Below are 16241 nucleotides of genomic sequence, written 5' to 3'. Positions count from 1 at the left end.
TCAAATTTTAATTCCATCCCAATTCCGTTTCGTGTCGTGTATTTTTGTCATATCGTGTTATAAATTACCACACCTACGTTTGATTTGATTTGTGTCTTGGTTATATATATATATATATATATATATATATATATATATATATATATATATATATATATATATATACACACACACACACTGATATTGATGATTTCTAAACCTTTAAATAAGAGAATTAAATATTAGAAGAGTTTAAATTAAGTAAAAAATAAATTTATATAATTATGGAGGGAATAAGTACAGTATACAAATAGATTGAGAATACATGCATGCACTAAAGAAGAATAGTATATATCAAACAATAAATACGATATTAAAGGAAAAAATCACTTATACAAATTAAAGATATATGTATTAAAAAATTAATGATAACACTTAATATAATGGGAAATTAAAATTGATGTTATATGATTTAAGATATGGGTACATATATAATATAAAAGAAATTAAGAATAATTTACTCTGATTGTTTATTTGTGAAAGTGACAACCTTGACGAAATAAATGTGGATTGCACATTCGGGTGTATGATGTTATTTTGTTGCCATCTGCAAACGATGTATATTTACACAAATAAAATTTGAATTTCATTTTGACGAATAAAAGAAGGTGAAATAGCATATGTAATAATAATAAAAAAAAAATAAAAAAAAAATAAAAAAAAAGGTGGTGTTAGAAATGAAATTTGTAAACTTACCATATTTGAAGACATGTGATACGATATGCGACAAACATGTTGACACCAATATATATATATATATATATATATATATATATATATATATATATATATATATATATATATATATATATATATATCGATTTGTATGTGTCAACATGATACAAGTACCATGTTACAATGATCAACAATTTATGTCCTATATGATAAAAGAAAAACATTGTAATTTAGTATTCAAATGACTTAACTGATAATACATTAAACATGCATAGATTTTAAGTAAGCTTGTAGGCATACGATATATGCTATGTTCATGCAAAATAATAATGTACATAAAATAAATGCTACAAAATCAAATCATGAATGAAAGTAAAAGAAACATAATATTCATTAACACAAAATAATTCAATAATATGAAATTGTCATAAATAACACGTATAACATCGTCTTCAAACCAAATAACATCTAAACCAAATTTCAAAAACATGTAAAAGACTTGACCAAAAAATCCATAAACCAACAATTAAAAGTGCAATACACAAAAGATTAAAAAGAAAATGTTTGTAAACATCTTTAAGATGAAATGTAAAATGTTGATGGGTGGCTTCATATTACCCTAACTTTTCCATTTTTAGGATCTATAAGGTAGCGGAAACAACACCACCTTTCGAAGAAGACCACTCCAAAGAGTCAGTGGTGGCAACAATCTCAATAGGGCGCTTCCCGACACTGGATGATGGTGTTAAAGCTTCGAGATCAACAACCTCAAGATTGTCATCATGGACCTAAACCATATTTTCTTGTATAGAAGACATAAGAGGATAAAAGTCAGAACAAAATAAATAATAAAAAGCATAACATATTTGCAGAAATACATGAAAATCAAGAATTAAATTGAAATATACTTTTGACTTTTACATTTTTGTGATATTAAGTCATTAAGCTATTGTTGTGATATTAATCCATCATGTTTCTATTCTTGAAGTCATTGTGGTGTATTAGAAAAATGGAATGACATAAAGGAAAAGATCAACTGGAAAAAAAGAATGCGAGTAAATTAAACATATGTGAAAAGAAAATAAAAAGGTGCTACTAAACCTGAATTTACGAAAAGATCTATAATTCTAGGTTTGCTGAAACAAACAAAAATACAAATAAAAGTTAGTATTATTATAGATCTTGTTTCTAGATCTACTGAAATGAAATAAATACAAAAAAAAAAAAAAAAAAAAAAAAATAGTTTCCAGATCTGATTAAATGAGCTTCTGTTCCAATCCATGAGGTACTTCATAATCTAAGAACCACTAAAATAAATTTGAATCAACAAAATAAAACAAAAACAGTTTGGAAAATCCGCTGCAAAAAAACTACTACCAACAGTTATTAAAAAAAAAAAAATTTACACAACAAAACAAATGATAGAAGGGCCAAAGACAATGCAAAAGCCTCAAATAAGGATTGGAATTGCAATTCAAATCTTTTTAGGACCAAAACCAAAAAAAATGGTTAAACTCAAGGATAGAAAAGTTGTGAAATTATTCTTGATTACCATATTTTTTTGGCTCACTATTACGTGTAATGAGTTGCAACCACAAATTGCTTTCACCACAAGATAATTTACGTTATCTTTGAGGAAAATAAAGGGTATTTGTCAAATTAAAAATGTCAATACTTTGTATTTGATCCTTAAACCATTCAACAACTTGTTCTTTTAATAAATCAACTGTTTTGGGTGTGTTCCAATAGCCACATATGCATATTACATTTTCGATAAATATAAGCTATACCAGTAAACACATTTTAGCATATTCAAGTATTTGTACAAAATTTAAAGTGTTAGGAAGAAATAAATTTCATCAGAAAAATTCAAACATAGACCAAATTTCATAAAAAGTGAATTGAATATCCATTTGTTCATCTATGTGAATATAATTTCACTCATACATTCAATCAAACACCTTGTATCCATTTTCACAATCATCAACTCCCGTATCCTTCTTTTCATTTTCTTATTACAAGGTACAAAAAATTTAATCAAATGAAATTTTATTGGCAATTTTAAGTAACTTCATATGATGAGACGTAGTTCAATCATTTGTGCAAGGTGTAACTCAATGAATGGACAATTGCATGTTTCTTTTTATAAAGAATGAAAGTAGAATTTAAGAAGGAAAATAAAGATTAAGCACATGTCAACATCGAAGATTATAAAGTTTTGAAGATTGAACACCCACCAACATGTATCATGTATCTGAGATGAAATTGACTAAATAGGAAAGACACATAGACACATAATATAGATTTTATAGCTCACAAAAGAAAAAGAAGATACGCAACGAAAGTAAAAAAATAAATAAATAAATAAATAAATAAAAATAAACTCACCGGTTGTGCTATCTGTTGAGGCGTAAACGATGAACATATGAAGAAGAGCAGTAAAAGAAGCCCAAACTTATGGTTAAAACCCTTCCAAAGAAGCAATCGTTATAACTAGAGACGAAATTTGTAAAATAACAATATATGTGTATTTGTAATTCTAGTTATAAAAGGAGATTGAGGAATTTAATATTAGAAAAGTTTAAATTAGGTAAATGCACTATACAAAAATAGATTTCGAATAAACTCTTTCCTTATAGGACTCGATTAAAAATGGAAATGATTGAAACTATTAGAAAACGGAAAGGATTGTTGATTTAAATCCCAAAAAATCAGGGTCAATTTCAATCCCAAAAAATCAGGGATTATGACTGTAAGTTAAGAATGTAAGTTACAAAAACGATGCATGCTTATTTTTATAAAGAATGAAAGTAGAATTTAAAAAGGAAAATAGAGATTAAGCACCTACCAACATCGAATATTTTAAAGTTTTGAAGACTGAACACCCACCAAAATGTATCTGGGATGAAATCGACTAAATAGGAAAGACACATAGACACATAATACAGATTTTATAGTTCACAAAACAAAAAGAAAATATGCAAAGAAAGTAAAAATAATAATAAAAAAAATAAAAATAAATAAATAAACTCACCGGTTGTGCTATCTATTGAGGGGTAAATGATGAACAAACAAAGAAGAGTAGTAAAAGAAGCTCAATCTTATGGTTAAAACCCTTACAAAGAAGCAAGCATTATAGGTGGAGACGGAATTTGTCAAATAATGATAGATGTGTAGTTGTAATTCTATATATAAAAATAGATTGAGAAATTGAATTTTAGAAAGGTTTAAATTAGGTAAAAAAAAATTTAATACAATTGTGGATGGAATAAATGCACTATACAAAAATAGATTTGGAATAAACTCTTTCCTTGTAGCACATCAATTAAAAAATGGAAAGGATTGAGACTATTAGAAAACGGAAATAATTGTTGATTTCAATCCCAAAAAATCAGGGATTATGACTGTAAGTTAAAAATGTAAGTTACAAAAATGATGTTTGACCAAAAATTTAGTCAAGATGACATCATCAATTTGATCTAACGGTGAAAAATATAGGATTGAAAAACAATCAAAGGCCCTGATTGCTTGATTGATGAATTAAGGGTTCTCTTTTAATAATATTTAGAGATAGTATGATGTTTGGTTTGTTAATAAGGATTTATTAAATGTCAAACTCTAGATTTTTCCTTTGAATTTATCCACTGCCATGATCAGTTTATGGTGTATTTTTCCTTAGATCTCGTTTAGATCTCATGGAGTGCATTTGGAGAAGAAAGTGTTCACTGTTGGTTTTTTGGAAGTTTAGTTTTATAACTTTTTTTTCAATCTCCCTAAGGCATCTCCAAGAGTTCAATGGATTGTCACATCAGCATTCCACTAACTATACAATTTAACCCATTAAACTCTACACTCCATTAAACTCTTAACGCCTCGTTCCCGAGTTTAGCAAAAGAAAAAAAGAGAATAGAAAAGAAAGTCACGAGAGAAAAAAAGAGAAAGGAAAGGAAAACAAAAAAAAAAAATTGTGTTCCCGAGTTGGAGGGAAGTGGAAAGAAAATGAATCATTTTATTCTTTCTTTCAAAATTTTCCCAAATCGGAAGGAAAGTTAGGAGGGAAAGTGATCCTCTCATTTCCCTCCACTACCTTCCACTTCTCTCCTTTAATGAAACTCAGGAACACCAATTTTTTTTTTCTTCTTATTTTCACTCATTTCCTTTCCTTTCTCTCATTAAGTTGAACTCGGGAACGGGGTGTAAGAGTTCAATGGATTTCCACATCATCATTTTAATTATTATTTTTATAAATAATATTAATAAATAAACTAGAATATTAGTTACAATTACTAAATATTAATTAAAGCTTACAATTTAGAAATTAAAAGTTACAAATAATATACTACATAAAAAGTACAATATCTAAAATACAAATTTTACTCCATATTGTATTTTATTTTAGTCTCGTCACAACGGTTTCTCCAAATTTCATGTCCATCTTCCGACATGGTACTGGGATCCATGAAAATGATTAAAATTTCATCATTTTTTACCTTTTCTTCTTTAATTTTGATCTTTTTTTCTTTCAATGCATTCTTAATATCCAAAAAATTTTGATAGCGTTCAAAAGTCTTTTTATTTTCTTCTATATGTTTTTCAAGTATTTCATCAAGCCTATTACCAGTTGACGAAGTGGAATGGTAGTTTTCCATTTTTTTGCATTCCTACCAGTTGGACGAGTTGTAACTTCATATCCAGGTTAATGAAAGATTATGTATTTGATGAAGACATAGATGCCCCAGATGCACTGCTTGAACCTTTCCGTTTCTGTTCATTTTTAACGATATTCAAAATATGTTCATGCCTAAAATCGGCACCATATCTAGCATGATAATGCTCAAAAGTTGCATGTTTGAGATCATCCTCAGACCATCCACTGAGGTGTTGACTTTTCAATACTATATACATTTGATTAAATGCAACTGCAAATGGGTTCATGTAATGCCAATGCGTTTTGAGGTTGGCTTGAGTTCTTCCAACGTTCGACGTGTTGCTTTTTTCATAGTACGCACTAATTCGTCGCCAGAACTCTTTATCACGTTGTTGACTTCCAGTAATGTTATCTTCTGAAATTTGTAGCCAAGCTTTTAGCAACAACATTTCTTCTTCTTTGCTCCAGTAGGTTTTTTATTTTTTTGTCGTTTGCTGGTAGGAGTTTCTGTTGGTGTTGGCTCATTTTCTGGAATATGGGGAGGATTTAGGCTGGTAGAATCGGGGTATACATTTTGGTATGAATGTTGTGAATGATTAGTTGGATTTGGGTATGGATATTGTGGATAATTGTTTAGACTTGGATATGGATATTGTAGATGATTGTTTGGATTTGGGTATGGATGTTGTGGATGATTGTTTGGATTTTCGGGATCATAAGAAGATAACAAGTGTGTATAGTAATTCGGATTCATGATTGGTGTATCAGATGGTTGGTAGGTGTGAATGAGAATATAATATTTTCGTCTTTATTTATAGAGTTGAACATCTTCTATGCATTTGCCTTTAATTTGAATTTCATTTGACTTTAATTTGAATTTCACTTTACTTTAATTTGAATTTCATTTGAATCTAATTTCAATTTCATTTGACTCCAATTTCAATTTCATTTAACTTTAATTTGGATTTCATTTGATTTTAATTTCAATTTCATTTGACTCCAATTTCAATTTCATTTAACTTTAATTTGGATTTCATTTCACTTTAATTTCAATTTCATTTTACTTTAATTTCAATTTCATTCGAATATAATTTGGATTTCATTTTACTTTAATTTGAATTTCATTTGACTATATATTTTTGCTATAAAAGAATACAACATTTTTATTATTTCATACCTACCAATTCAAACTATTTGTATATCTTTCTTATACGATGTCATCATCATCCTCAGATGGTTCTGCTTCTGAATTCATAATCAACCATCTCACAAGTAATTCTACATTTCAACTATATAAGGAGCTAAAATGCTTGGAAGCAGAATAGTCAGATGCTGAAAGTTCAAGATGTCCTAGGGAAAGTCGAAGATATATAGGTAGAAATCGTGAAGAAGGGCATAAACGTCTTTAGAAAGAAAATTTTGATAAGCATCCTGTTTTCCCACCTCAAACATTTAGACGAAGATTTCGAATGAGGCGAGAAATATTTGTTCAAATAGTTAACGGTATCTCTAACCATTCTATTTATTTTCAACAAAGAAAAGATGCTATAGGAAACAATGGTCTTTCCCTTTTACAAAAATTCACTATTGTCATACGCTAGTTGGCATATGACACAATTGGTGACCTCTTTGATGAATACATACGAATTGGTGAATCAACTTCAATCGAATGTCTACAAAACTTTTGTCGATGTGTGATTGAGGTTTATTCAATCCATTATTTGAGAAAACCTAAAGCTAATGGCATCCAAATTTTAGTACAAAAACATTTAGAAAAGCATGGGTTTCTTGGTATGCTTGGAAGTATTGATTGCATGCATTGGCATTGGAAAAATTATCCTGTTGCATGGCAAGGTCAATATACTTGAGGTGATCAAGGTTGTCCAACAATTATGTTGGAAGCAATTGCATCACAAGACCTTTGGATGTGGCATGCATATTTCAGGGTTGTCGGGTCTAACAATGACATTAATGTAGTTAACCAGCCACCATTATTCAATGATGTATTACAAGGTTATGCTCCTGAATGCAATTTTACTGTTAATGGAAGAACATACACAAAAGGATATTATCTTGCAGATGGTATATATCTTGAATGGGCTACAATGGTTAAAAATTTTCCACATCCGGCTGACCCAAAAAGGATCAAGTTTAAAGAAATGCAAGAGGCTGCAAGAAAGGATGTGGAGAGAGCATTTGGTATTCTTCAATCTCATTGGGCAATTGTACGAGGTCCAGCAAGATCTTGGCAACTTAAAAACATAAAGGATATAATGTATACATGCATTATATTACATAATATGATCGTAGAAAATGAAGGAAATGCAATTAGTAATTGATCAGATGATGTTGATCCTCCTATACGTGTGAATCGAGGACCTGTCGAAGAAGTTCAATATCAAATTCAAAGAAACTCTGAACTACGTGATAATGCAGTACATCATGCTCTTCGACATGATTTAATGGAGCATATTTGGGAACGTTTTATTAATATGTAATATCACTATGTTGTATTATAATAAATAAGATGTTATCTTTTTAAAATGTTTTTAAGGTTTATATATTTTTTATTGTTTAGAATAAAAAATATGAAGTAAGTTAATAAATTAAATTATTGAATATAAAATAAAATAAAGTGTGTATATATATATATATATATATATATATATATATATATATATATATATATATATATATATATATAGTTTGTTTATTGCAAAAAAAAAATTAATATTACTTTCTATATAAATTGAGAAAGAAAAACAAAAAAATAAATAAATAAAAAGAAAGAAAAAATAAGTTTTTATAATAAAATGAGAAAAAAATAAGTTTTTATAATAAATTGAGAAAAAAAAAAAAGTTATAACACCGTTGAATGGGGATTAAACCCCCCATTCAATCAACCCCCTCCACAATGTTTTGTATATTCATTCAACTGCCACATAAGCTTTTTTTACCCATTTAACTCTCCATTGAATAATCATTGGAGATGGCCTAAGGGAGTAGGGAGTTATTCCTTTCCAACTCACTCAACCAACTACAACATCACATCAGTTTTTCTCTTTCATTTTTCTTCATCTTTGTCAACTAACAACACATGGAAACATTATCTTTTTTAATTCACTCAACTCGTTCAATTAAAAAAATACAAAACAATCAATGTAAAATCTTAATTAGCAATAGAGTTACCAGGGCCGACCTCGAGATTTTAGAGACCGTGTGCGATTTAACGAAAGTTTGGCCCTAAAATTCGAAATATCTCAAAATTTAAGCAAAAAAAATATACATTTTAATTTTTTATTGCAAATACATAAAATTAAATTTTCATTCAAAATAATACACAAAAAAAGAAATTGGTTTCTACATGAAAACTATCATCCTTCTAATATTTGTTGAAATAAATTTCTCAATAACATCTTCATATGTAACTTTGTCCAACATGTTACGCTCAATCGTCATCAAAGTCAATCCATTAAGTCGTTCTTGAGTCATTGTAGATCGTAAATAGGACTTCAAAATCTTCAATTTTGAAATACTTCGTTTTGCAGATGCAACAGTGACAGGAATAGTCAACATAATTCTATAAGCAATAGATGTAATAGGAAAACAATCAACACGTTTTAAAAAGTTTAAAATATCAATTGTTGTCATTTTTCTTTGGGCAAGAGATGTAGAAGTAACTTTAACTCAACATACAAGTCATTTCCATTAATATCCGACTGCTCATCTTTCTTGAGTGAAGTTTCAAGAGACTTACAACAAGATTTCAAGGTTATATCATCTAATGAATGTAGTTTTTCTGAATTAAACAAAAAACCAAATATTTTATCGTATTGTTGATATTGTTCAAACCTTGTAGTTAAAGAAGTAATTGCTTGATCAACAATACAAATAAAATATTTAACCTTAAATTATTCTTGCACGGATTGTGAAACACTACAAGAAGTATGAGATGAAATCTCATCAAAATGTTTTGTTATTTTAGGTTCACGTTTTTTAGAAAATATTGGATCGATGCCCATTTCCAAGGCAATATCTTTTGCAGTTTCTAAAGCATTTAAAAACCTATTTTCTCTATATTCTTTAAAAAACGAAATTGGCCCCTTTATTTTTTCCATAGCAAATCGGAGATAATGGATATGGGAACACCATGCAATCATACAATCTCTCTAATGTATGTTCTTGTTAGCTTGTCCATTTTGTCAATCTCTTTGATTGGTAGGAAATGTGCGGATTTGGTCAATCTGTCGACGATGACCCAAATGGTGTCAAGTCCACCCGCTGTCTTGGGCAACTTGGTTATAAAGTCCATAGTAATCTGCTCCCATTTCCATTTAGATATCTTCGGTTGCTGTAAAAGACTGGAGGGTTTCTGGTATTCGACCTTAACCTTTACGCAAGTAAGGCATTTACTCACGAAGGTATCAATCTTTGCTTTCATGTTAGGCCACTAGTATAACTTTTTAAGGTCCAGATACATCTTATCTGAACCTGGGTGGACGGAATACCGAGTGTTGTGTGCCTCGGTCATGACCAAGTCTCGGAAGCTACCGTGTTTCGGTGTCCAAATCCGGTCCATGAAATATAAGGCTCCACCACCCTTGCTTTCTAGGTTCTTATCCATTCCTCTCAGGGATTCGCTCGCCACATTTTCAGGTATCAAAGCGTCGAGCTGGGCCTCTTTAATTTGTGTGGACAAGTGTGAATGGATAGTCATAGTCAAGGATTTGACTCTACGACCAGAGTATTCCTTCTTACTTAGGGCGTCAGCTACTACGTTGGCTTTGTCGGGATGATAACGAATTTCGCATTCGTAGTCAATTAGTAGTTCGACCCACCGTCGTTGTCTCATGTTGAGCTCCTTCTGGTCAAAGATGTGTTGGAGGCTTTTGTGGTCTGTGAAGATAGTACTTTTTGTACTGTACAAATAATGTATCCAGATCTTCAGAGCAAACACAACTGCTCCTAACTCAAGATCGTGTGTGGTGTAATTGACCTCATGCATCTTCAGCTATCTTGAGGCATAGGCAATGACATTTCCTCGTTGCATCAGAACACATCCGAGCCCTTGGTTGGATGCATCGCAATAGACCACGAAGTCTTCTATTCCTTCTGGGAGGGATAGTATTGGTGTGGTGCATAAGGCTCGTTTCAGTGTTTGGAACGCCTTCTCTTGTTTCTCTTCCCAGTCAAAGGCCACACCTTTCTGGGTCAGTGCGGTAAGTGGTTTCGCGATACTAGAGAAGTTCTGTATGAACCTGCGGTAGTAGCCAGCGAGACCTACAAATTAACGAATTTATGTAGGTGTCTTTGGTGCTGACCAGTTCTTAATAGCTTTAATTTTGGAAGGGTCCACGTGTATTTCCTTTTCGCTAACAATGTGGCCCACGAATTCGACTCTTCGAATCCAAAACTCGCACTTGGAGAACTTTGCGTAGAGCTTCTCCGATCGTAATGTTTCTAAAACTTTTCGTAGGTGTTGAGTATGCTCCTCCTTACTTCAGGAGTAGATAAGTATGTCATTGATGAAGACAATAACGAACTGATCCAAGTAAGGACGACACACCCTATTCATCAGGTCCATAAATACAGCTGGTGCGTTGGTTAATCTAAATGGCATCACTAAAAACTCGTAGTGTCCATAGCGAGTTCGGAAGGCTGTCTTGGGGACATCCTCTTCTAGCACTCGCAATTGGTGATACCCGGATCACAGATCTATCTTCGAGAAGTAATTTGCTCCTTGAAGTTGATCAAATAAGTGGTCAACTTGGGGTAGAGGATAACGATTTTTAATGGTAAGTTTGTTGAGTTCCCTGTAGTCGATGCACATACGAAACGATATGTCTTTCTTCTTGACGAACAAGACTGGTGCTCCCCGTGGTGAGAAGCTTGGCCTAATGAATCACTTCTTGAGAAGTTCGTTAAGCTGACAGGAAAGTTCCTGCATCTCCTCTTGTGCCAGATGATAAGGAGATTTGGCTACGGGGGTAGCCCCTAGCACTAAGTCAATTCTGAACTCGACTTGGCATTGCGGTGGTAATCCTGGTAATTCTCTGGAAAGATGTTGGGAAAGTCGCGTACTTCTGGAATGTTCTGAATTTCCTTTACTTCTTGACTCGTATCTACGATGTATGCAAGGAATGCATGATTTTCCTTTCGTAAGCACTTTTGAGCTTGAATACTCGAAATGATGCGAATGTTCGTACTAGATTTTTCGTTGTAGATATCTAGGGTTTCGTTGTTAGGGAGGTTCAGACGAACTGCTTCCTCAAAGCACATGATGTCAGCGCGAATTTGACTTAACCAATCCATACCGATTATGAAGTTGAAACTTTTAATTGAGACCGGCTTGAGGTCTATTTGGAAAGAATGACCATTTAAAGTTAGTGTACAACCTACGTATATGTAGTTTGTACTTTCCGTTTTCCCATTTGCCATTTCTACAGTGAATGATTCCTCTAATGTACATGGTTTTTGTTTAAGCAAGTGAACAAATTTCTAGCTTACGAAGCTTCTCTCCGCTCCGCTATCGAATAGTATGCATGCATATGAATTATCGAGGAGAAACGTATCGGTAACTATCGTAGGATCCGCTATGGCTTCCTCGTGACCCATAGCCAAAACTCGTCCCACTCCACCGGTATTTGCTGCCTTCGGGCAGTTTCTTTTGAAGTTACCCATCTCTCCATAACCATAGCAAGTTTAGCCCACACCAACATTTGGAACTTGAGTGCTTGGCTTTCCGGGATCTTTGCAGAAACGGGTAGTATGAACTTTTTTGATGCAGTTGGAGCAATGCATTTCCCGGCAAGGTCTGGTGTGGTGGAAGTTGCATTTGTTGCACTTCCGAAGGTTACCCACATAAGGCTTTGCTGGGTAGGGGGTAGTAGGGACAGCAGTAGGTACAACAACAACATTTACTGTAACTAGTTGTTGTTTCTTTGAGGATCCTTGTGAAGGCCCTTCTTTCCTTTTGTTCCAACCTTTCCTGCTGTTGTTGTTGCTTCCCTTTTGTTGATTAGGTGGTGCAGTTGTTGTGTTCTGGTAGTTTCCGTGATCGATAATAGATTGTGCCAGTTCTTTAGCACTGTTAAAAGTAGCAGGCCTTGAAGCTAGCACACTTTCTTGTATCTGAGGCGACAGACCCCAAATAAATCGCTCTATTTTCTTGCTCTCAGGACCAACCATATTTGGGCAAAGAATTTCCAGATCACAGAATCTATTGGAGTAGGTTGATACATCAGAATCAACCATTTTAAGACCCCAGAGTTCCTACTCGAGCTTTTGAATTTCCCCTCAAGGACACTACTCTCTCATCATCATGGCTTTCAGGTTCTCCTAGCTTATCGAGTTTGCACAACCAGAGTCAATGACTTAACGTGGCCATTCCACCAATTTAAGGCCGGATCTACGGGCATTACAATTATCTCCCCCTTAGAATGATTACATCCCGGAATCATCAACAAAACAGGACTCACATGATAACTCCATACGTTATCTCTTCATCCTAAGTAATAACTGTAACTTTGATGTTCCTTCGAATGAGTATCTAACTTTAAGACTTACTGACTGCAGGAGGTGCCCGATCTTCGACCCGCTCTCCATCTCATGTTAGACTTCCAAATCATTATCTTCATGGCACAATCTCGGTCTTTATTGGAGACTCCTTTTTTTAACAAACTTGAGATAAGTTTCTTCCTTCGATTATCATAATAGACTGATAGGTCATGTTCTAATGACCTCTCATCGTATGATGCATCGCTTGGACTCAGCTCTTTTAGAGTCAAATTCCAGAACATACTATACCTTCCTTCATGTTCTAACCATATCTTAAAAGGTAGCATTTCTAGCTACAAGCAACCTTTCGTGATACCTCTACTAATCGCTTTTTATTTCAATCTTTCGTCTTAAGTCAGACGCTACGTTGAACTTGATTCTCTAAACCACATAACATACTCAACGTAGTCAGACTCAATTTGATATGACCACTAGGGTCAGAATAACAATCATCTTCTTAGTCATTACCGAAATGATGGTAATGGCATACTTGAATAAAACAAAATCAGTTACTAGCTTCTTGGTAAACTTGTGACTTTCCCTGATCCAAGCGTGAGTCATGTGCTTCCGGTAGTATATGCATCTACTACCTTTCACACCTACTCATACTCATCCCAAGTATTGTCTCGCAGTCCCCAAGTCCTAAAATCACGAAACAATTTAACACATACGAGTGTGTCCAAATAATCATAAAAATTTCCCTAGACTCTACTAGGACTTCTTCCATGCATATCTTCAATCATCAATTCTGCTTCAACTCGGTTGGTGATGGACATTCCAGACGATAGGAAAACTTTAGGAATTACATCAATCGTTCTATCATCCGCCAATCAAATGTGTACATTCAGATGTACCCTACTTCTATAGACGTACTCCTATTTTATCAAACGTATTCTAACGACAAGATACCTCTCTTATTATATCTTCTGATAGGTATTATTCAGTATCGTAAGCCATCTCTTTTCCTTTATTTTCTTAGTTTATCATGGTTCGCATCACTTCCTGAACTTCTGCCATTGTGATAGGCTCGGGTGCAGGCGCGACGACCGATGCATGACCCATCACATTCTTAGGCTCAGGTTGTCATCTTCCTCTTGTTTTGTACACCCAAGCAGACGTTCAGTGTACCGAGACGAGAATTTAAGATAGGAAAGATCTTATTTATGATAGACATATAAATCTCCTTATTACTCTGAAATGTAACATGCTAGTTCTAATATCATAATCATACGCTTAGAATCCCGAACACATAAGATATTCAGATACGGTCGACAACAGACCATAGATCCGAACAAATAACAGCATATAAGGCATCTTTATAACTATAACATAAATCATTTAGCACATAAAACATTGTAGGCATATTTCCTAAAATAAACTAGTGCTCGTGTCTAAATTATAGCAGAAACTCATCTCACAATCAGCTCTTAGCATTCTAAGTTTAAGTCTAGAAATTTCCTACAAATTCCTACCTAGTTCACTTAAACTAATGCTCTGATACCAACTGTGACATCCCCATTTTCACGGCCAGAAAATACCGACTTTGTTTATGCTTTATAAAAATCAGAGTACCTCTTTTAATAAAAATGTTACGGAATTTATACCCAGAAAACATGATAAATACGTTATCAAAGCATTTCCGAAGAAAAGTATTTTTAATTCGTTTTAAAACATTTGGGATGTCGTCGTCAATACAGAAACATAAGCATAAAAAGAACTTACATTTATTTACACTAGTGATCTACATCTCTTTAATCTCTCAGTGTAATGTGACTTCATCTCAACACTTGTAATATAAATAAACTGAGTGGGTCAGGTTGGGAAACCTGGTGAGTACATAGGGTTTTTAACCCACAATAATATAATTATTATGTTTAAACAATCAAACAATCGACCCAATTACCCATCCCCATTATCTTCTTTACTCTTAAGGATCTATCCTAAGAGTCATCTATCCTGCATTCGTTCATTCTGAAGTCATTTGCTTCTAGAGTTATAGGACTGGCACTAAATCATTAGCTGTCAATGCTCGTTCACTAATTCAATAGTTGTTGGGTACTAAATCCATAGTTACCAGTGTTTATCTAATAGGTACTAAGTTCATAGCTACCAATTCCTAACAGGTACTAAGTCCATAGCTACCAGTGTTTGTCCAATAGGCACTAAGTCCATAGCTGCTGATGTTATTTGTTAGGCACTAAGTCTATAGCTGCCAATGTTTACTCACATCATCTTTTATCTCTCATCATTCATCTACCCATCTCATACCCAATGTACTTGTATATTTAAAATACGTATACTGTTCAAATCATTTAAAACATGTATAAAAAAAACGTTCATCCAGCATAGACAGCAAGTATTCAGATAATATGCACACATAGCACGTAGTTTATATAAAATACTTCATATCTATGTGTAAGATGAAAGTAACTATGCACTCACCTCAGAAGGTGATGACTCGGTACTCGGACAACGCTTCGTTTATTTTAAAATAATTTCCTTCTACGAAACCTAGTATTATTACCACTAGATTTTAGTCTAATATTTACCGTGACTAATTATTAGTCTTATTATTATTATTATATAAGCGTTTAAACAATAATTTCCAACCACTATGTACAGACAGGGGCCAGACATAAAACACCGGAGGGCAGGACCATTTTGGCATATAGCACTTCTGAAATCCAACAACCCTATGCGGGCCTTTAAACCAGATTCCCCGTACCGCGAGTAGTTAAAAAGATATTATAACGACACTTATATAAGTCATAATAATAGCTCAAATATTTATTATAAATTTATAATGACAATACTAATTTTAAATATAAACTATATTTAAAATAGGGTAAGCATAACTTACTTACAAGGGAATTTTAGCTAGGAGTCGGACTCTGCAGGGGCAGAACTTCGTTGCTGAATTGTTCTAAGAAAGATTCATGCAGCGCTTCAGCGCTCACCTTAATATACTAAAACTACAGAAAAAGAATTCAAATCACGAGGGACCGAAATGCTCGAAGATAAGGAGAGAAAGACTCTTGAATCAAGAGAATGCTGCAAGAAATATGAGAGCCCAAGGCTCTTATTTATACTAATTGATTTGTGTGTACGTATATATGATTTATACTTTATTTTAATACGTAAATATGCTATCATAGTTTGTAACTCCTTCATACGAACTCCGTTTTTGACGTTATTTATATCCACGCATAGGTGAAGACGTATTTTACAACTTTCGTTTAGACTCCGTCGGCTAATTTTGACTTTATTTTTAAAGTTATATTTTTAACAGGCCGGGACAGGATTGGTCCGTTAAAATCTAATA

The 16241-nt window shown here is 33.0% G+C and overlaps 2 protein-coding genes across 2 annotated transcripts; one reads left to right on the top strand and one right to left on the bottom strand.

Annotated features, from left to right (window-relative positions):
- Positions 1-5421: 5421 nt before the first annotated feature.
- On the bottom strand, positions 5422-5811 carry LOC145039819 (glutathione S-transferase T3-like). The gene has a single exon (XM_078987826.1). The coding sequence runs from the start codon at positions 5809-5811 to the stop codon at positions 5422-5424; it is 390 nt and encodes a 129-aa protein (XP_078843952.1).
- Positions 5812-7254: 1443 nt separating this feature from the next.
- LOC145039818 (uncharacterized) lies at positions 7255-7701 on the top strand. The gene has a single exon (XM_078987825.1). The coding sequence runs from the start codon at positions 7255-7257 to the stop codon at positions 7699-7701; it is 447 nt and encodes a 148-aa protein (XP_078843951.1).
- Positions 7702-16241: the final 8540 nt, after the last annotated feature.

Source organism: Lactuca saligna, chromosome 4, assembly GCF_052625555.1.
Source record: "Lactuca saligna cultivar CGN05327 chromosome 4, ASM5262555v1, whole genome shotgun sequence".
NCBI classification, from domain to species: Eukaryota; Viridiplantae; Streptophyta; class Magnoliopsida; order Asterales; family Asteraceae; genus Lactuca; species Lactuca saligna.
The sequence above is the reverse complement of the archived record's forward strand: the minus strand, read 5'-3'. Positions and strand labels throughout refer to the sequence as shown.

Coding starts and splice junctions, on each gene's coding strand:
- LOC145039819 (XM_078987826.1), bottom strand. CDS start 5,811: ATGTTGTTGCTAAAAGCTTGGCTACAAATTTCAGAAGATAACATTACT.
- LOC145039818 (XM_078987825.1), top strand. CDS start 7,255: ATGTTGGAAGCAATTGCATCACAAGACCTTTGGATGTGGCATGCATAT.